We start from the raw sequence: 22,232 nt of genomic DNA, 5'->3' as shown, positions 1-22,232 counted from the left end.
ATATAACCAAGCAGAAGTAATAAAGAGGAAAGGGGGTAGACGAATGGACACCTAACCCTGGTACACTGAAGAAGGCTTTCAAAGAAATGGCATTCAGGTGTGTCTAACCCACAGACCAGGATAGCTATGAACACAACCCAACACAGAAATTGTAAACTAAATGATGGTTTATACTGATTGTCAACTTGACAGGCCATAGATTGCCTCAATTAGAGTGATTATCTTCGTTAGATTAATTGAGATTGGAAGACCCATCTTAACCATGGCAGCATCACAGCATGGGCTTGAGTCCTGGACGATATAAAAAGGACAGAACTGGCTGAGCACCAGCAGTCATTGGTCTCGGCTTCCTCAATGTGGCCCTGCTGTAAGCTGCTTCAAGATCCCTCTGCCATGCCTTCCCTGCCGAGATGGAGTGTAGCCTCAAACCGTAAACTGAAATAAAGCCTTCTTCCCTTAAACTAATTTTTATCAGGTATTTTGTCCTAGTAATAAGAAGGTAACTGAGGGCTGGAGAGATGGCTTAGCGGTTAAGCGCTTGCCTGTGAAGCCTAAGGACCCCGGTTCAAGGCTCGGTTCCCCAGGTCCCACGTTAGCCAGATGCACAAGGGGGCGCACGCCTCTGGAGTTCATTTGCAGAGGGTGGAAGCCCTGGCGTGCCCATTCTCTCTCTCTCCCTCTATCTGTCTTTCTCTCTGTGTCTGTCACTCTCAAATACATACATTAAAAAAAAAAAAAGAAGATAACTGATATTCTAACTTAAAACATTCTAGGGGCTGGAGAGATGGCTTAGCAGATAAGGCACTTGCCTGCAAAGGCAAAGGACCCAGGTTCTATTCCTCAGGACCCACATAAGCCAGATGCACAAGGTGGTGCATGCATCTGGAGTTTGTTTGCAGTGGGTGGAAGCCCTGATGCACCCATTCTCTCTCTCTCTCTCTCTTTCAAATAAGTAAATAAAAATAAAATATTTTTAAAAATATTCTAAGATTGTTTTATGATTATGTGTAGTTGTCAAATGTGAGCTTGCAAAGAAGAGAGATCACAATGCATGTTACAATGTCAAAAGGTTGGAAACACCTGTAAGGTGTAAGTAAAGGGCCCTAAAGTAAGTTACTGGCCCACGATTGAGTCCTAAGTGAAAAAAAAAAAAAAAAAAAAAAGAAGCAAAGGGTAGTGAAAGTGGTGTAACAATTCCAAAATATACCCTTTAAAGTAAAATTCAGAAGTCAGGAAGTATAATTTAAAGATTATTATGAGTAACAGTTCATTTAGCACAAATGTTAGCCCCCTATTATAATATTCCAATTTTAAATCTGCTTCCTTCTTTTCAGTTATGAAACTCCCATTTCCAGAGACATCTTAATTAGGCCATGGAAGCTACTGAGATTCTTGATCTGACAAAGGGAAGAGTACTCTGCACATTTTAAACCACCACAAATGAAACTAGAAATCAGAAAGGAAACTAGACATGGCCAATGGCAAGTAACATCTGTGCTGGGGATTTCCCTATACGTCATCATAACCAAATCCAACTATAAATATCAATCTACCCACCTTAAAAACAATGCTATTTAGAATTTTACCTGGCAGCTTTAGGAAGTTTATAGCTTACAAAGTCTCATCTCTACAGATTAAAAAAAACAAAACAAAACAAAAAATAGATGAGGGGCTGGAGAGATGGCTCAACAGTTAAAAGCGCTTGGTTGCAAAGCCTGATGGCCTGGGTTTGGTTCCCCAGTAATCACATAAAGCCAGATATACACAGTGGAGCATGTGTCTACAGTTTGTTGTGACAGGAGACTCTGGTGCGCCCATACTATCTCTCACTCAAATAAATTAATAAATATTTTTTAAGAATTGGAAATTTGGGGCTGAAGAGATGGCTTAGCAGTTAAGGAGCTTGCTTACAAAGTCTAATGACCTGGGTTCAATTCCCCAGTACCCATATGAAACCAGATGCACAAAGAGATGCATGCATCTGGAGTTCATTTGCAGCAGCTGGAGACCCTGGCATGCACATTCCCTGTCATTCTTCTCTCCATCTATCTCCCTCTGCTTACAAATAAATAAATAATTTGTTAAAAATGGAAGTTTCACAGCTCTTCCAGACAACCCGAATCCAACATTTATTTGCCCTTCTAATACCATGCGTTTATCAGCACCCATGTCAGTAAGTTGGTTCATTTTAAAGTCAAACACTGATGATGACTTATATCTGCACAAAAGATGTGAAATTTATTACCAACACTCGAGCCATGACATTGGGAAGCATTAGGCAAGACCAGCTAGGAAGCTGAGGTACAGCCTCAATCACACACGATACACACACACACACTCTACACATATCAAAAGTTGTCCCGTTGCAATATTGAATGCCCTGAATAAACAGTCTTTTGCAAAACTTTGTGGCTTGTGACTAGATAGTATAGTGCCAGGAAACATAGCTTCCCCTGGGTTGTTTCTTCAGATAAGAAGTGCTACCCAGATGCAAACTATCTGTGATCTCACACAGGATGACTTGCTATTGTGGCCAAAAAAAAAAAAAAAAAAAAAAAGAATTGCTAAATGGAGAGGCTGCTAATTCTCAAAGTTGAAAATATTTAATCAAACATCTTGGAAAGAGGGATGCTACAGGCTTAACTTCGTAGAGCACTAACATGCGTGAGGCCCTGGCTTCAATCCGTACCACTGTGGAGGGAGGCTTGGAGAGAAAAGAAGACAAAAGGGTAGCACAACGAATGTGATCTAAGGAGGCCAGAACAATGGTCAGGTGTCCCAGAAGCACATTCAGCCTGACTCAACATGTTCTCTGGAACAGAGCCCTTTGGGGTTGGCCAAAGGTTGACATGAAATTAGGCGTGACATGGGCTAAAATGACATCCCTGGCCTACTTTCTTTTATCCCATCTCTCCCTAAACATCAGGAGAGAATAGTTCAAAAAATTCTCCACTTCCAATAGACTGGGTTAGCCTCACAGAGACTTACCTATAAACTATGGTCTTCTGGTTTGTTTTGCCCCCAGAACCTAAGACAATATTCTGGACATAATATGCCCTTACTAAAGGTTCTTTTGCATAGACTTCTGTCTCTCTTGTCATTTAAAGTGTTATTTATCCCCTGGATATACAAGTCCAAAGCTAGCAGAAAAGTGGTAATGTCCAGTACAGGTGAAGGGGAAGTGTGGGCATCCTCCAGTTCCTACGGAGAGTTAAGAAGGAACAGAGAACTACAAATGAAGTAAGACATTTCAGTTCCTCTCTCAGCTGGTCCTTATATAGCCCATGCTCTCATCTCCTACAGGAAAGGAACTTGGTAGGGAGTGGCTTGAGCTGGTAAGATGTGAAAGTGGGTATTATGATACTGATTCTCCCGACTTCATTCTCTTGTACTCCTCTTTATCAGCCCCATAAAATAGGAATGTCTATTAACTGCTAGATGTTGGTGACTTAAAGCATGACTTACGGTCTACAGAGCACACACACACACACACACACATACACACACACCAGGTTAAACCAAGATTACCCCACCAGCCTCCCAGCAGCAGCCAATATAAAAATTCATTTAGGGAGCCAGGCATGGTGGTGCATGCCTTTAATCCAAGCACTTGGGAGGCAGAAGTAGGAGGATTGCTGTGAGTTTGAGGCCACCTTGAGACTACATAGGGAATTTCAGTGTGTAAAGTGTGACCATACCTCAAAAAAAAAAAAAAAAAAATCCATGTAGGGCTGGAGAGATATCTTAGTGGTTAAGATGCTTGCCTGTGAAGCTGAGGACCCAAGTTCAAATCTCCAGGTCCCACGTAAGCCAGATGCAAATCATGGTCATGGCGCATGCATCTGGAGTTTGTTTGCAGTGGCTAGAGGCCCTGACATATTATCTCTCTCTGTCTCTAATAAATAAATAAATAAAAATAAATCTTAAAAATTTTTTTTAAAGAATCCATTGAATAAGTCAGGTGTTGTGGCTCAGATCTGTAATCTCAGAACTCAGGATGCTAAAGCAGGAGAATTAGGAGTTTGAGACCAGCTTGTGCTACATGAGACCCTGTCTTAAAACAAACAACAAAAAGGAATGAAAACAGTTAACAACAAGAAAATTCTGAGGGGAGAAGACAAAATAAAGGCTAATTATTTAAAATATTTTAAAAAAACCTGTCAACACCAGAACCATGAATTTTTAACCCACCCCTGCCAAATATCCCACAAGATAATTCTCAGTTGTATATTTGCACAAACAGAACATTCTAGTTTGGAGAGAAATTTTGCAGTATGCAATTGACCACAAAACACCCATTTGAGTTAAGGCACAACTTCATGTTGTGAAATAGGACTTGACTTCTGCATCTCAATTGCCACCTAAATTTCAACAGATGTACAGCAATTCACTTTCCTCTTAAACTGATAGTAAGAAATTATCCATGTCTGGTTTAAAAAGAAGTGACTAACCTCAAATTAAGTGACCCTGACTAGGAATTGGATTCTTTTCTATTTTTAAATAATAGCTAGTTAAATTCTCAGCTTGTAGGGCATCCTGGCTGAGAAGCCACATGGTAAAGTGGATTGGAGTATGGACACAAAACACAGCTTGCATCTCAAAGGGTATAAGAGTTTATTCTTTAGCCAAATCTGAGTGCCATGGCCCAAGAACATGGATTCAGGTTGCTCCATATAATATATTCAGACATGAAAACAGCTTTGTGACTTTTTAAAAATTATTTATTTATTTATTTGAGAGCGACAGACACAGAGAGAAAGACAGATAGAGGGAGAGAGAGTTTGGGCGCACCAGGGCTTCCAGCCTCTGCAAACAAACTCCAGACGCGTGCGCCCCCTTGTGCATCTGGCTAACGTGGGACCTGGGGAAACGAGCCTCGAACCGGGGTCCTTAGGCTTCACAGGCAAGCGCTTAACCGCTAAGCCATCTCTCCAGCCCGATTTTTTTTCATAGTTCTACAACAGATGGGTGACAGCAAATGGGGGTGTCTCTGCCGTAGGTCTCAGAAGCCATCTCATAGCATTCTTGGCTTTGGGTTGGTGGAAACTAGTGGCCTTGTAAGTTAGTACATTCCAAAGGGGTTCACATGATAGTCACAAGGATGTTAGGTCAGACACAACTGTGGGCAATGAATGGCTGTTGGGGGATTGGAGATGACCTGAGATGACTCTGGTTCTGCAGCATTCCAGCCTCCCCACAAGATTCCCACCCATCAATCAGCCTTGCAGAATTGGGACAGAAGTGGACTTCCGTCTAGGAGCTACAGTAGTACACAGAGCATGAGGCATGAGGTTTGGAGTCAAACCACCTGGGTGTAAAACTGTGACAATCTGTCTCAACTTACTCCTTCAGGATCTCAGCTATACAAGGCGAATCACCTGCCCCTCAGGCTTGCTGTCCTTCTCTGAGTTAGCAGTTTCCCTACTTCTGGACCCCACCCACCAGCAAATGTACATTCTTAGGATCCATTCCCCAATACCCCCCACACACCAGACCTACTGGACCACACACTCTTGAGAGCGGCCCAGTGTAGCAGACAGCTTCAGGTTCACCGAGATGAACTTCAAGGCCAGGCACAGTTATGGAGGAAGGGATTTATTGAAGCCTACAGATCCAGGGGAAGTTCCATAATGGCAGAAGAAGCTGGCCTGCCTTCACAGGACCAAGCAGAGAGACAGAGAAGACACAAGCCCAAAGCCAAAAGCCACCAAGCACACTTCAGGAACTCCAGGTGGAACTGAGCACTTTGCATATCTTTACATTGGAAGTTCAAACCCACCACCACACCTTAAGGCTCGACCCTAAGACCCACCCAGTAAAACAGCCTCCAGGCAGGCGGCTGCAGATGCAAAGTATAAACTAATAAAGTGCTGAATATATTGGGGGCAATCTATTCAAACTACCACACCCAGCATCTGCTTTGAAGGCTCTCCCAGAGCTCCAGTGCATGGTCAAGCTCTAGCATGGGGATTAGGCAAATGCCGATGGGGCCTGCCTTTTCTCTGTGATGTTACAGCCATCTGTAAAGTAGAGGAGCTGGAAAGTTGTGTTGAGTAAGAAGAAAAAGTAGGTTTTATCTTTCCAGAGATACAACCCATCAGATCCAAGGACAAACCTCCTGGTGGGAACTTTTACATAAAATTAAATAACATGGGATATAAGGAGAAAGAGAGGTACCCTGAAATGCCAAAGTTGGTAAAAAGGAAACATATTTCTTACCCTAGCTGAAATATTATGAGTGGATTAATTTTATCTCATAATTGCTAATCACTACACCCATCTTCAACTACTTTCTAACTTGTGGAATGTCATTCCAAATGTCAATTTAATATCATGAAACCATAGTTACTCTCCAGTGATATAACATAGGATAAAAAGAGACTTAGTGACATATCAAAATTCCATGTGCTTGAGAGGAAGAGCACAGGCAGAGACCATTTTCTACCTCAAAGGTTTGCTGTTTAAGATAGAGACTTTAGGGACTCCTTCCTCAGAAGTTTTAATTCACCATGTCTAGAATAAAGCCAGGGAATCAGAAATGTTAAGTAGCTTTACATCCACCCTGGGCCCACATCAGCTCATCCAAAAGCAAGCAGTTGACAGGTCACATTTTGAAAAAGATGGCTAAAAATCTTTGTCTGCAGATAACCTTACTGCATACCACAGGATCAAGCAAAGGATGCAGACCTGAGACTTAATCTATTATAGTAGGCCAGGTGTAGTTTTAGTGGGAGGCTTCCTAAAAGGTATTGCACGCTTCATTTCTCTCCCTGCCGCACACAGAGTACCCCTTCATCCTGACCACGGGGCTCCCTTATTGCCGTTCAGGTAGATGGCTGTGGCTTGATGCAGAGCTCACCGAAACACTTTAGGGGCTCTACAGCCAGGGCCAAGTCTCCAGTTCTGACTGTCAGGTTTTGGTTTTGGGGCCTTTTCCCAAGGGCACATGAATAGCCATAGGGCCTCGTGGGCTCTGTTATCACTGCAGAACGAGCAGACACTTCGAAACCAGAGCAGCCTGTGTAAAACGACCATTGGTGGCGTAATACCTGTGATAAGAAAGCCGAAGGGGGGCTGGAGAGATGGCTTAGCGGTTAAGCGCTTGTCTGTGAAGCCTAAGGACCCAGGTTCGAGGCTCCATTCCCCAGGACCCACGTTAGCCAGATGCACAAGGGGGCGCATGCGTCTGGAGTTCGTTTGCAGTGGTTGGAGGCCCTGGCAAGCCCATTCTGTCTGTCTGTCTGTCTGTCTGTCTGTCTGTCTCTCTCTCTCTCTGCCTTTCTCTCTCTGTCTGTTGCTCTCAAATAAATAAATAAAAAATAAACAAAATTTAAAAAAAAAAAAAAAGAAAGCCGAAGGGGGCTGGCTGGGAGGGAGGAAGGGAGGGAGGGAATGAGCTGGGGAGGGCAAGGAGGAGGAGAAGGGCAGCAGAGGAGGAGAATTAATGAGAAGAGAACCAAGTCTAGCCACGGACATTCCGTGGGTACTGTGGAAAGCCAGGAAGCTCCATGTGGTCCTGGACTCTCTCCTCTTCACACTGCCCACAGAGGTGGAAGGTACTGAGAGGAAAGAGATAATCCCTGTCACAAAGAGCATCAGGCTCTATAAGGAGTCACAGTCTCTTTGAGCACAGATAGATCTCACGTGAATGTAGGATGCAAGTCAGCCTGTCTCAGGGCCACATATGCCAAACCATTCTCAATAGGAAAAACCATCTAGATACCCTGCAAGGGTATAGATATTTTATAAGCATATATTTCTGTGAACGTTCTGGGAGGGTTAGAGATGGAATATAGTAGGCTCTGAAATTTCTTCCTGACCATCCCCTTGCACCAACCTGCTGCCCAGTTGATATAATGTTCCCTCTTTTTAAAAAAAAAAAAAATTATTTATTTATTTGAGAAAAAGAGAGATAGAGAGAGAATGGGCATTCCAGGGCCACCAGCCACTCCAGATGCATGCACCCCCTTGTGCATCTGGCTTATGTGGGTCCTGGGGAATCAAACTGAGGTCCTTTGGCTTTGCAGACAAACGCCTTAACCACTAAGCCATCTTTCCAGCCCTGTGTCCTCTTTTTTTTGACAGGATGCTAAAACAGCTTCTACCAGTCTCCAAATCAGTCATTCTGAGATCTGTACCCATTCTTAGCTATGGTTTGAAAAAGTCTAATGACACATGTATGAAGATGCCATGACACCACTGATTACTCTTCATGCCAAACTAACCACCTGACTTAAAAAAATCCCAGCAGCAGCAGTAGAACAATGTAAGAAGCCATTAATGGGCTGGAGACTCAAGATAGCTTGGCGGTTAAGGGTGCTTGCTTGCAAAGCCTGAAGGCCTGGGTTTGATTCCCCAGTCCCACATAAAGCCAGATGCACAAAGCAGCACATGTGAGGTTCGTTTGCAGCAGCACCAGGCCCTGGCATCCCTGTTCTCATTCTTTCTCTCCATCTGTCTCTCCACTTATAAATAAATAATTCTATTAACAAGATGGGCCTCGTGCCTCAGATTTGTAATCCCAGTGCTTGAGAGGCAGAGATAGGAAGATCAAGTGTTCAAGGCTATCCTCTGCTACATAGTGAGGGTGATATCAGCCTGGGTTATATGAGACCCTGTCTCAAAATAAATTAATTTCAAACACATTAATGATACTTCGCCAGAACCCTTCCATGTCTGCCTGTGGGTACAGGGCAACATGGTGTGCTTTATCTTAACCAATCCTGTCACTGAAAAAAAGGTATGCTGGATAAAGTACACTTTCCAGAATTTTGTTTTGTTTTGTTTTGCTTTTGAGGTATGGTCTCACTGTAGCTCAGGCTGACCTGGAATTCACTATGTAGTCTCAGGGTGGCCTCAAACTCACGGCGCTCCTCCTACCTCTACCTCCCAAGTGCTGGAATTAAAGGGGTGTCCCACCACGCCCAGCCTCACTTCCCAGAATATGTTTAAACTGCTAGTAAGTGGGGACCCTGCTATAGATTGAACTGCATGCTCTCCAAAATTCTTATGTTGAAGTCTTGCTCCCCAGAATCTGTGAAGAGACCTTATTTGGAAGCAAAGTCATTGCAGATATCATTAGTGAAGATGAGGTCATCCTGGAATAGGGTAAGCCTGACCCAATATGAAAGGCAGAGGGGTGAGGGGGAGGAGGGGTATTCACACAGAGATGCTTCTTAGGGAAAATGCTGTGTGAAGTCGAGGACGGTTAGTGGGAAACTTGGGGAGAGAGCCGGGGAAAGAAGCCTGCAGCAGGCCTTCCCCTAACCAGCTTCAGAGAGAACAGCCCTGACTTTCAGCTTCTAGAACTAGAGACAAGAAGCTTTCAGTGTTGAAGTCACCACCTATTAAAGACTATTAAAGAGAAGATGGTTTCTGCTTTGTTTTTGTTTTGTGGTTTTTTTGAGACAGGGTCTCACATTGTTAAAGATGGCTTCAAACTCACTATGAAGCCAAGAATGGCCTTGAACTCCTGATCCTCCTATCCTTGCTTCTTAGGAAGCACTGGGATTGCAGGCATGCAAAACTATACAAGACATCTTAAAATTATCTATTTATTTGCAAGGAGATAGAGAGCAGTAGTGTATTTATTTATTTATTTATTTATTGAGAGAGAAAGCGGCAGAGAGAGAGAGAGAGAGAGAGAGAGAGAGAGAGAGAGAGAGAGAGAGAGAGAGGGAGAGAATGGACATGCCAGGGCCTTCAGCAGCTGCAAACAAACTCCAGACACATACACCACCTTGTGCATCTGGTTTACGTGGGACCTGGGGCATTGAACCTGGGTCCTTTGGCTTTGCAGACTAGTGCCTTAACCACTAAGTAATCCCTCCAGCCCTGCCTGACTGTTGTAGATAAATTTTTATGTGAAGTAATGAGTTTTATCATATAGCTAAGGTTGATCTTGAACTCCTGTTCCCACTTCCCAAATGCTGGGATTAGCAGAATGTAGCACTACATTGAGATAGGATGCTATTGAAAGAAACCAAACTATTCCAAAAGGACAAAAAATTAGGCTTATGGCAATTGTATCAACTTCTGGAGCCAATCACGGAATTAAGCAATGCTGTCTTCCAGACACAAAGTGGCCGAGGGACTCATAACCTCATGGTGGCCAAGGCTACCTACATAAGACCTGCATAATAGGGAGGGGGAAATGTTGATGTCAATATAGAAGACAGGATAGTTGGGGAACAAAGGGATTTAGTGGAGGGGCATTTAGGAGGTGAGAAAGAGAGTGGGGTGAGAAGGGATTATGATCATGGGATGTTGTCTTTATGTATGGATGTTGTCAATAAAACATTTTTAAGTCTTCAATGTCGTGACAAAGAAGTAATGATCACCTCAAAATTTTATAGACAATGAAAAGAAATATAATCCTATTACCATCCTGTTATAATTTATAAATATGTCAGCAACATCTTCCCTGAAAAGGGGTCCCATGCCTTTACACAAAAGCTATATCAAATATTGAAACATCTAAATAAATCTAGCCTCACATAAACTATTCTAAATTATTAATAAGGAAAAAAGAAAGTAGAGGAAATACTTTAATTCTTTGTTTTGGTGGGGAGAGGTGCACAGGATCAAACTCAGTCCTCACGCATTCTAGGCAAGAGTTATAATCCCAGCCCTCTGACCCATTTCATAAGCATGACTAACCTTAGTAGGAAAAAAAAATCAGAAAATGCCACTGAAAATTAGGAAAATGACATGCCAAATACACTCATTAACATAGAAATGAACATTCCTTAAGATATTAGCAAACCAAATCAAAATCAAATTACTATAAACTAGCAACTAACAGAAATTGCTCCCAGTAGCACTGTGAGTAATAAATAATGGAAACAACCCAGGGCCCTGTCAGCAGCAAGTCGAGTATTAGAAATCATAGCAGATTAATAGAGTGGGATACATTTCGCATTGGAAATCAATAGATTCCAACTACAAGTAATCATATGGGTGACACACCAGGATATGTTCAAAAAGAAAATCACAGAAGACCTCACACGGTAAGATTCCATGGGCTAATGTCTGAAAATACACAAAATGATTATTCATATGGGATCAAGCTATAAAGAAAATCAAAATACAAGACCTCTCCAAGAGGAAAGATAACAGGATGTGGGAAGGATGCATAAGGAATTTCAGAGGTAACAAAAATATAATGTCATAAGCATTCTTTTCATTCTACTCAATATTTAACTTAAAAATAAAACTCAACAACAACATAAAAGAAAACTAATAGAATCAGCCAGAGCTCCTAGCATGGGCTCTTCCCTTTCACAGTGTGGGAAGAGGACATATGGCTCACGTTCTAGAATTTTCTCAAAGTTCCCCAGGATGTTGACTTTTAAATCCAGGGATAGCTGCCAAATGGAGTCTTTCATAATGTTGACTGCCTCACATATTAACACAGACACCGCGTTTGCTCTGTCATTCTGATGAGCTTGTTTCAGCCTTAACACATCTAAACTATGAGTTAGAAAAAGACCTTAGAAAGTATTCCAACTCTGCCACAGACACTCATAATAATATTAAAAACTGTCTAGTGATTTGGGAATAGACTCAATCTTAAACACAGATTGAATTTTTTTGTGCTTGACCTAACTTCAGTTATTTGATGGTTTAATTTAATCTTTTTGTTTTTAATCATTGGTCTAATCAGTCACCCTTAGCCACTATAATCACATAATTCTTAGACCTTACACCCAAACAATTATTTAGTTCAGTAGATGTGGGAAAGGAGATAGGAATCAGTGGTTTGGCTGAAATGATATTTGACAAGCCAGAGAAGTATTCAAATGTCATTTCATGGCATCATAGCTTTAGGCAAAAATGAACCTAAGTCGACACCTGTGCTGGAGGCAATGACCCTGCAGGAAGGCAGTAGCTCCCTTTATTCTCGTCTCTGGTGGAGACCTGGTCTTCTGATTCCTGCTCCAAGTGAACTTAGAAGTTCTACTTACATTAGTATTAATTACTATAAAGCATGTTTATGATGATTTTCTAAATGATTCCAACCCATGTACTCATAGGCAATGTAAAGTGTTTTTATTTAAACTGCATAAAATCACTGTAGTAGACAACCCAGGTTGCTAAGATGACTTTCCAAACCAGGCACAGTCATGGAGAAAGGGATATTTATTGATCCAGGAGAAGTTCCACAATGGCAGAAGAACCTAGCCTGTTTTCACAGGTCCAAGCAGAGAGCAAGAGAAGAGCCACAAGCCAAAACCCAAAACCCAAAAGCCACACGCACACAGACACACAGACAGACAGACAGACAGACAGACAGACAGACAGACACACACACACACACACACACACACACACACACACACACAAGTTCAGGAACTCCAGACAGAGCTCAAGCACTTTGCATATCTTTAGATTTGAATTCCAAATCCATTATCATACCATAGGGCTGGACCCTAAGATCTGCCTAGTGATGACACCTCCTCTAGCCAGGTGGCTGCAGATCTAAATCACAAACTTTAATAAAATCCTGAATATGTTGGGGCCCGTCCATTCACACTACTAGGATCATCCTCTAAATATTTATGGTTATGCTCATAGATAAGTGCTGCTCTCTGCCTATGGTCAGAGAAGCTTATTTTGGGAGTTGGTGGTGGTGACTGAAGAAACTCACACCTTATCTAAGTACTGAGAACAAGTGACTTTTGCACACTCAGCACTGAAGAGGACATCCATATTGCCCTCTCCAAGGCTCAGGGAACACTGCAGAAGAGAAGCTGGAAAGAATGTAAGCTCCAGAGGAGGGGAAGTAAGCATGTGGAACACTGTCTCCTGGACATGACATGACCATTGTGTTTGTGACCTTACAGCCTCTGTTGCAACCTGCACGCTAGGACCATCAACATTCCATGGTGGGTGGTGGAGGAGAACATGAGGCCTCTTTCTCTTGAGGAGTTATTAGCAATTCATGGTTGCTGGGGGGCAGGGAGACATTTTCTTCAGTGGCATAGCCACTGATAAACTGCACATGCTCTGGTAAATATGCCCCACCCATGCTCATGCATGCAACCCTACCTGAACTCAGAAAGAAAAACAAGACCCTAACAAAGGAAGGGGATTAGTTGGGAAGAAGAAAGTGTTTAGTGGGAGGGGGAAAAGGAAGGTAATAGATGTGACTATAATAAAAAAAATACATTATGTACATGTATGAAACATGTCAGTTGCTAAAATAAACATTGTGTAACATGATGTATGATTTGTATCTTTTTTTATTTTTTTTTTTATTTTTCAAGGTAGGGTCTCACTCTAACCCAGGCTGACCTGGAATTCATGATGTAGTCCCAGGGTGGCCTTGAACTCATGGTGATCCTCCTACCTCTGCCTCCTGAGTGCTGGGATTAAAGACATTAACTAGATAAAATTAACCAGCAAACAAACCACACTGTGAAGTACTTTTTCTTCAGGACATATCTAAACTACATGATGTGGTCAAATTTAGTCAGTGGGCAAAATTCCAGTCAGCTTAGATACGACTTATCAAGAAACTCACATATCCCAGGTCTCGGGTGACCTTATATAAATAGTTCCAGTCTTGTGTCACTCTGATCGTAGCAAGAGTAGTTTATTTAAAAGTCACATGTTAAAATACCCAGGAAATGAGCTTCTGGTCAAGCCATGTGAGGATCAACATGATGCGTGTACCTAAAATACACATGCTGAGGATCAGGTGACAGAACATCTGGCCTTCCGCCACTAACAAGCTATGGCCTATTTAAGCTTACCATAGAAAAATCTGGGGGGATGGAATAGGTAACCACAAAGTTCTCTCCTGTATTTAGGATCTTATGACTAATCAGTAAGGGACAGAAGAGAGGAAGTAACAGCTTCTTAAAAGAAAAACCTCAGACTGAGAAGAGGCAGGTGAGATTCTAGAGGAAGCATGTGGTCCAAGCAGAGAGAACCATTTTCTAGAATGTTTTTACAATCATCCTGCTAAAACCAGAAATTGATATCTAGCTCTTTTGAGATATGGTTCTCAAGCGTTTTGTTTACAATGCAAAAGGTTTTATGCATTGCAACAAAAGCATGTTGTGGAATTTCCATAAGGAAAATCATGCAGAGATGTTCACAAAAAATTTATCTTTAGCCAGGTGTGGTGACTCATGCCTTTAATCCCAGCACTTAGGAGGTAGAGATAGCAGGATCACTGTGAGTTCAAGACCAGCCTGAAACTATAGCGTGAGGTCCAGGTCAGCCTGGGATAAAAGTAAGACTCTACTTCAAAAATACCAAAAAAAAAAAAAAAAAACCAACTTATTTTTATTTTGCCATCTCCACATAATATTCATTGGTAGCAAAGTGGTCAAAAGAGACTTAACATAAGTTAAAATTTTCCAATTCATATATATGTTTGCCTATTAGTATATGTGTGCCACAAAATTCAAACATATGTTTTCATATATTATAAAATAATTCACTGTATATTTTCTTTAGAATTGATTGAAGACCACACCAGACAGTCTCTCCAGTAATGAACTCTATTTCATAGGTGATACTAGACTCTGAGTAGAAATAAACTTGGTGAAAACAAGCCTGAGATCTGATGCTCAGTGCCTAAGAACATAAAACGTCACATTGAAATAAGCACTGTAACAGGATTTGCTGTATCTGATTTGGGCTGTAAGGTCTCCTTCTGTTCTAAAATCCAATTTAATTCAGCAATACATATTGAACACCTAAAATGTACAAGTGACAAAATCAAATTTAATGAAACTGTTTGATTTCATATGAGATTTCTAGAGAAGAGCTGGAGGCATACAACACTGACATCGTAACCAATTCCAAAATGTAGTCACTTTACAAAGGTACATACAGCCGGGCTCACCCCATCGCTTTACAATACCACATACAGCCTGGCTCACCCTATCATAATCACCTATTGTGATGCTTTGGCTTGAATCCTGTGGGTTCTTCTATTTTCTTTCAACCTACTGCACTCATGCTTCCCAGATATTCTAGTTTCTGCTCCTCCTTAGTGCCACCAATAATATGAACCCATGCATTTGTATAATGGCTATCTGGCTTGTCCTTCTGGCTTGCAAATTTTGCCCACTGAGCAAATCTGCCATCCTTCCCCTTGTACCACAGAATCACCATTCATTCACCAATGCAGCCCTCTAAAATCCCCCTCCTATCTTCTCCAGATCTTTTGGCTAAAGACGATGGCTTTCTGCTGATGAATTTCATCACACACTCATGTCCCTATCCGGTGCAGGCTCCCAGCATCTGGTGCCTGCCCATGCTTCCTAAGTGGCCTCCTGGTATCACAAAAATGCTTCTCTCCCATCCATGCTGCTTACACTCTAGCCACTGAGACCTTTCCAAAGTGGATATCTGATCCTGTCACTTACCTACTTAAAACTCCTCAGTGGCTTCTAGGAATGAAGTCCAGTCTTAAGTATCAAGAAGCACTTTACAGCCTGGATCTCATCCATCTCTCCATTTCTCCATGACTCCTCACTCTAATTTAAGCCCTGGTCACACGGAATTCTTCCAGTTCCTCTAATGGTCTGTGCTCTGCACTGCTTCCTGACTGTCACCTACCGTGTTCCTCCTGCCAGAACACTTTCTCCCTGTCCTGCAACTCCCGAGCCAGATGAGCAGGCTCACGCTGAAACTAATCATTATTCCTTATGGTTCGTGTTCAGCCTCCTACATTTATCAGAAGTTTTAACTATTTCCCTAAAACCACAATGAACATATTTTGGAAACTAAAATTCTAAAGCCTAAGAGTGAATTTTGGGTATAAAAAGGAAAATGACTCTTTTAGAGCATCTTAGATTAATACAAATCCCACTTTCCGGCAGCTGGCATTCCGCTCCTTGACCTTCTCTGGTCAGAGAGAGGAGACTGCGAGGTGATTTCAAAGGGACAGAGAGCAGTGGCTGCTGCACATACATGACATGCAAGGGCCTTCATATTTAGCCCAGTGGGTTGACATCATCTGTTCTCCCAAAGATTAATCTTGTGAAGTCTCCTGCCTGCTCTAAGAAAAGGTGCTAAAACCAAAGCAATGCACATCTGTGTGGCTCCTGGTGTTGTTCCCTCTCTAGAAGGGGGGAGGACCACAGTTCTCTCCACTTGACCTCATCTACTTTCAGAAAGCCAACCCTGTCTAAGCAAAGGGTATAGTCAGGTCCTTTATCAGGGTTAAATAGGAAACACACCTACTAGAATACCAATAGGATCAGTGATTCTGGATTCAGAATGAAGGAAGTAAGCAAGTGACAGGATGTCTAGGATAATTTGAACCCAACACTACTGGGACAAGTAGGCTTAGGTATAGCTGCATTCAGGCTCTTGGAAATGTATCTTCATAACACACTGTGGGATCAATAGTGGATGACATCACCTGCCGGAATGCCTAGGACCTGGGTCTAAACAGAGGTAGGTGGTAGCCTGAGAGCCCGTGAAGCAACAGCAGACTAAGCCATTTGACTTGCCTGGGATGGAAAATAGCAGGCTCCCAGCAGCCCCCTCAGAACTTCTGCTCCTAATTACAGCCCTAATGTTACATCCCCCTTTAAACTCTCCTGGTAAATATGACAAGCTGGCAGCTTGAAAAAGCCTATCACTAGTTTTATTCCAGATCATCCAACAAATATCAGACAGAGGCTAGCACAGCAAATGTGATTCAGTAGAGGTGATGGTGGCCTGATGGGAAAGACCCACTAGCTCAGGCCCACAAAAGTTGAGGACAGGCTATCTGGGGCTGTGGTTCTGTCCGAGCTAAAGTCATGCCAAATTGTGCTCATGAAAACTTAGTGAGGAACAAAGGTCTCTGCAGTGAAGAACGTGGCACAAGAACAGGGAACTATTACTAGATCGCATTGTCTCAGTGCCTTTGATAACATCCTGGAAAGCAGCGCTGGGATACTGAATTGACTGAAATCTTCCATAAATGGTATATAAGAGCAGGCTCCACAGTGTCCAAAACACCCCAGAGAAATTCCTATTATGTTCAAGGATGAGGGAATGCAGCAAGTCCCTCCTGGCTGGGCAGAGTACATTCTCTGTTCAGTGCAACTTTGTGCTTCCCGGGGTTTGGTGCCAACTTCATGTTTTTACTCGACTAAGGCCGAAACACAGGGGTGTTAAGTGCACTTAAGAAAACGAGCTAGATCAAGCAGGCAGTGCTAGGCAAGTCTCTATCTCTAAAACATCAAAACCACAAAGCAAGACACCAGTAATTGTATCATTTTCATAAAGTCTCTAGTTAAGAGTCAATATTGTGAATGCTACTCCAAGTTGCTATAGCAAAACAGTGACATCTTTTTCCATTTGCCTCCTACTGACACAATGAAAACCAAGAACTGGTGAGCTACATCACCAAGTGACTATCCATCAGTGGAACAGACAATCTCAAAGAACCTCAAACTTGAAAATTAGCCTACAAAAGAATTAGCTGTAGTGGGTAAAATGGCACTTGATTAATGTGACTCAGCTCAAATGGCACCTGTCCAAACAGCCTCCCCAATAAGCTTAAAGTTCTATGTTATGCTGGGGATATAGTGGTAGAGGACTGGCCAAGTATGTGCAAGATCCTGTGTTCAATCTCCAGCATCATACACACCCACCCACCCCCCACACACACACACACCCACAAACACATGCATGCACAAGCACACTAAAATTGATTTCCCATGGGGATACATCTCAAACCCATCTGTGGCAGTTTGATTTTAAATGTCCCCATAGCCTCAGATACTTTTGATTAAGCTTAGGCTTCCTACTTAAGTCTCTGGCAGGCAGAGCCTTGCTGGGGGCAGATCTCGAGTCCGGCCCTACGGTTTGTTCATAGTCAGTTCATGCTTGCTGGTGCTGTTGTCTCTCTGCTATGGATGTATGATGGAGTGAGCCAGCTTCCTTCACACTGATAAAGCTTCCCCTGGAATCTGTTAGCTTGGAATAAACACTTTCTTCCCCTAATCTGCTTGTGGTCAGTTGTATGTCTCAGCAGTGTGAAGGAACTGTAACACCATCCCAAACTGAACATTTATATAATACACCTATCATAGTGTGCAACACAGCTTAGTCTAGTCGGCCTTAAACATGCTCAGAGCTCTTGATTTACCCTACACTTGAGCCAACTCATTTACAGCAAAGCCTATTCTGTAATAACGTGTGGGATTTCTCCACGTACTTTCATAGACGGGTATTTTGTATATACACTGGGCTGCAAACCTGCATGACATAAATATCCAAAAATTCCTGGGGATCACATGGCTTGCCAGGAGCCACCAATGTCCAGCATCACAGTGTGCTCTCTAGGCGGGATGGGTATTGCTTTTGTATCACCGTAAACTGGAAATTTCCTATTTGAGCCATTGCAGTCCTGGGGGCCTATGCTCCCTCCTTCACCAGCAGTGCCTTCTGGTTACTCCTGACACGCTATCTTTGATAACTACCTGGTAACTATCAAAGTTCACAGGGTATTTGTTCCCCTCTCTGCTTGAATTAGATTCCCAAAGAGAGGAACTTCGCATACCTCACTGCTCTGCCCCTAACACCCATGCAGCACTTGGCACAGTCTAAGCCCCATGGAGGCATGTGACTTTCATTCCAACTGCCAAAGAACACAGAGTTTAGTTATCTGCAACCAAAGGCTTCAGGGAGTCCTGAAAAATGAGCATTCATGTCAAAATATCAAAACCTCCATATACTATTGGAATGAAAAGCCTCTTTTATTGCACATGGATTATGAATTGCATCCATACTGAAACAATGCCTCTTCAATGGCATCACTTGACAGTTGATTAGCAAAGCCAAGCCCGTCTTCCTCCCAGTCTTAGTGAATCAGGGTCTGATGGAGTCCAAGCACCTGTATTTTAATAGTTCTCTTTTTGATTCATATATACCCTTGAGTTTTAAAACACCACTGTGATGGTTCAGATGAGTCTCCCAAAGAGCCATGTGTTAAACTCTTGGTCCCCAATTTCATGCTGTAAGAGGTGGGTCATAGTGGGAAGCACCTAGCAGGCTGCCCTCGCTGGACTGTGGGATCTTAGTCTCCTCTCTCTCATGTCCATCTGTAGGGTAGTGGCTGTTATGCTTCTGTCTGCAGCAGGCCTGGAGCATGTGACCCATCCACCATGGGTAAAACTCCCAATTTGTGAGCAAACGTTCCCCTTGTTTGTTACCATGGCAGAAACAAATAGTAGGTTACAATGAACTGTGCCTCTGATACTGAGTGAGAAGTTTATGTCATGTGGAAATAAATGAAAAGCAGCATAATTGAAGCTAGGGTCTCATTAGGGTCAACTGGCACTTTCTTATTGTCATGTAGATTAAAAATACTGGGAGAAGGCTGGACAGATGCCTCAGCTATTAAGGCACCTGTCCATAAAGCCTAACACCAGAGTTCAATTCCTCAGAACCCACATAAAGCCATATGCACAAAGTGGTGCGTATGTCTGCAGTGCGTTTGCAGTGGCTGAAGGCCCTGGCATGCCCACATTCTCTCTCTATCTCTCTCTCTCTCTCTCTCCCCCCCTCCCTCTCTTTCTCCTCCCCACCCCTGGGCATGGTGGCACATACTTTTAATCCTAGCACTTTGGAGACTGAGGTAGGAGGATCACTGTGAATTCAAGGTCAACCTGAGACTATATAGTGAATTCCAGGTCAGCCTATAGCTATAAAAAGACCCCACCTTAGAAGCCCAAATAAAATAAAAATAAATAAATTAAATAAAATACTAGGAGAGCTGGGAAGGATGGCACATACCCATAATCTTGGCACTTGGGAGGCTAAGGCAGGAGGACTTAAGACCAGCCTGGACTTCACAGTGAGTACCAGACAGCCAGGGCTACATAAGACCCTCTCTCAAAAAATCTGACAACAGGGAGCTGGAGAGGTGACTTTGTGGTTAAGGCATTGCCTGCAAAGCCTAAGAACCCAGGTTCAAGTCCCTAGGACCCACATAAGCCAGAAGCACAAGGTGGCACATGTATCTGGAATTCATTTGCAGTGGCTGCAGGCCCTGGCACGCCCATTCTCTCTCTATCTGTCCCTCTGTCTATCACTCTCTCTTTCTTCATAAGTAAACAAGTAAATAAATACATAATAAATATATAATTTTTTTAAAAGTCAGACAACAACAATGACAAAAAACAACAGTACCAGGAAGAAGGGGGAGGATTTATGTGCGGGATGAAATGCGCAAGGAAGTACAGACTAGCTGGAGCAAGTCTGCACCTGCCACTTGGGTAACTGAGTACACCCAGTTCCACCGAGATCCCTCAGTCCTTGCGTTCCAAGTTCACTGCCCCTAACTCCTCCTCTCCTCCAGGACCATCAGTGGCTCCGTCCAAGAACCATGCGCTCAATGACCAGTGCAACTCGGGCAAGGCAGGCCCTGGGAAGGAAGGCAGCCGAGCCCTACCGTGGTTCAGGTGTCGGATGCAGTCGCTCAGGAGGGTGCTGAACCTCCGCTGCTCGGCAGCCTCGCAGCAGCAGAAGTAGCTGTGTCTGAGGAAAGGCTGCCACAGGTACACCGGGAAGGCCGTGGGCAGGACCACAAAGGGCTGGGCATTCTTCTCACTGGAGGCTAAAGAGATGTCAGAAACACAAGCAATTTTAGAGCATGAGCCTTTTGTTCTTGGAGGCAGGGTCTCACGTAGCCCAGACTAGCCTCAAACTCGCCAGGTAGTCCAGGATCACTTTGAACTCCTTGACCCTCCTGTCTCTATATCCCAAGTACGGGGATTACAGGTCTGCATCACCACACCTGAGTTATGCGATGCCAGCGAGGGAGCGCAGGGGCTTGTTACGCATGCACTCCACCAGCTGAGCGCCACATCTCCAGCCCAAGCATATGTCTTCTATTTCAAATAATTCATTTCCATCTATGAGAGTATGTAGAACAGCCGTGGATGACAAGAAGTGAGGAAATAGGGGTTCATTTTCCTCTCAGTCCCTCCACCAGCCTGGTCTTCCCTCTGGCGGATCGCAGCCTGCTCCTCCATAGGAACAGCTCCGCTCGTGGCACATCTTCCTCGCCTTGCTGATGTCACCACCCCCTCCCCACCAAACACAAGCAGACAGCGCTTCTCTTCCACTGATTGCTGGGAGGTCGTGGGGGGGCGGGTCTCACTTGCTCCCTGAAGGTTTTGGTTCTCCTGTTTCCTCCAGGGCACAGCCCAGCAGCACTACCTCAGTCCCATTCCTGTCCCACCTACCCCTGAACCCTACAGTCACAGATGCCATCCTGACTACCTCCCCATGACTTCTTTTTCAACTGTTCTTTTAGTCTCATCGCTGACATCGGACCCTGCTTTTCAAAACCGTTCTCTCCCCTTGACTCCCAGGAGTCTTTCCATCCAGGTTTCTTCATGCCTTTAAAAAAAAAAAAAAAGTTGTTTTGCTAGGCATGGTGGTGCACACCTTTAATCCCAGAACTCGGGAGGCAGAGGTAGGAGGATTGCTGTGAGTTCGAGGCCACCCTGAGACTCCATAGTGAATTCCAGGTCAGCCTGGGCTAGAGTGAGACCCTATCTTAAAGGAAAAAAAAAAAAAGAAAAGAAGAGAAAGAAAAAGTTGTGTCTTCTCTGTCACCCTATTGCTTCTTCTGCTGCCTGTCAATCACCCTGTGAAGTATTGGTGTTTTCTCCATTCTTCACTGGTCTCCACTCAGCTCTCAGTCTATGCCTTCCCAGAGTGTGTCTATCCACTCCATGACCTTCTATATTGTTCCCTCCATTCATAATACCATGTCCTCCTTCCTTTCATCATTTCCTGTTTGAAAGTCCTCATTCATCCTCTTAAAAGTTGGTTCAAAGTCCACCTCCTCTGGGAAGTCTACACAGGCATCTGCTCTGCTACCAGGACAGAACTGGATGTTTTTTTCTACCTGTTCTCCTAAAATGTTGCAATCACCTGTTTTTACAGCTGGATTCACACTCAGGGTGGAAGACAGACTAGAGAATGAAATGAGCCCTGCGGTGATTCTCATGGGTTCCTCTCCCAGGAAGCAGAGCCCCTGAGCCAGACTGTGGGCTACAAGAGGATGCAGACACCTCTCAAATGTCCTTTCCTCCTCAGCCCATAACACAGTCATGGAAGTCAGGAGACATTCAACTTCAGCATGTGTAATGAAGAGATACATTCTGTTGGCCTATAAAATTCTAGAATCACTAAATAAAGTGTGACTGAGGGACTAGCACTGTAATCCAGTGGTAGCATATTTGCCTAACATACGT

General features: G+C 43.4%; 1 protein-coding gene across 1 annotated transcript in view; it reads right to left on the bottom strand.

Annotated features, from left to right (window-relative positions):
• Niban1 (niban apoptosis regulator 1) overlaps positions 1-22,232 on the bottom strand; it is a 190,749-nt gene that overhangs the window by 64,828 nt on the left and 103,689 nt on the right. Inside the window, exon 5 of the mRNA XM_004658858.2 lies at positions 20,417-20,581. Coding sequence (XP_004658915.2) covers positions 20,417-20,581 — 165 coding nt within the window. The remainder of the gene's footprint in view (positions 1-20,416; positions 20,582-22,232) is intronic.

The sequence above is a fragment of the Jaculus jaculus genome, chromosome 1 (assembly GCF_020740685.1).
Source record: "Jaculus jaculus isolate mJacJac1 chromosome 1, mJacJac1.mat.Y.cur, whole genome shotgun sequence".
NCBI lineage: Eukaryota > Metazoa > Chordata > Mammalia > Rodentia > Dipodidae > Jaculus > Jaculus jaculus.
This window is presented reverse-complemented; position numbering and strand designations above follow the sequence as displayed.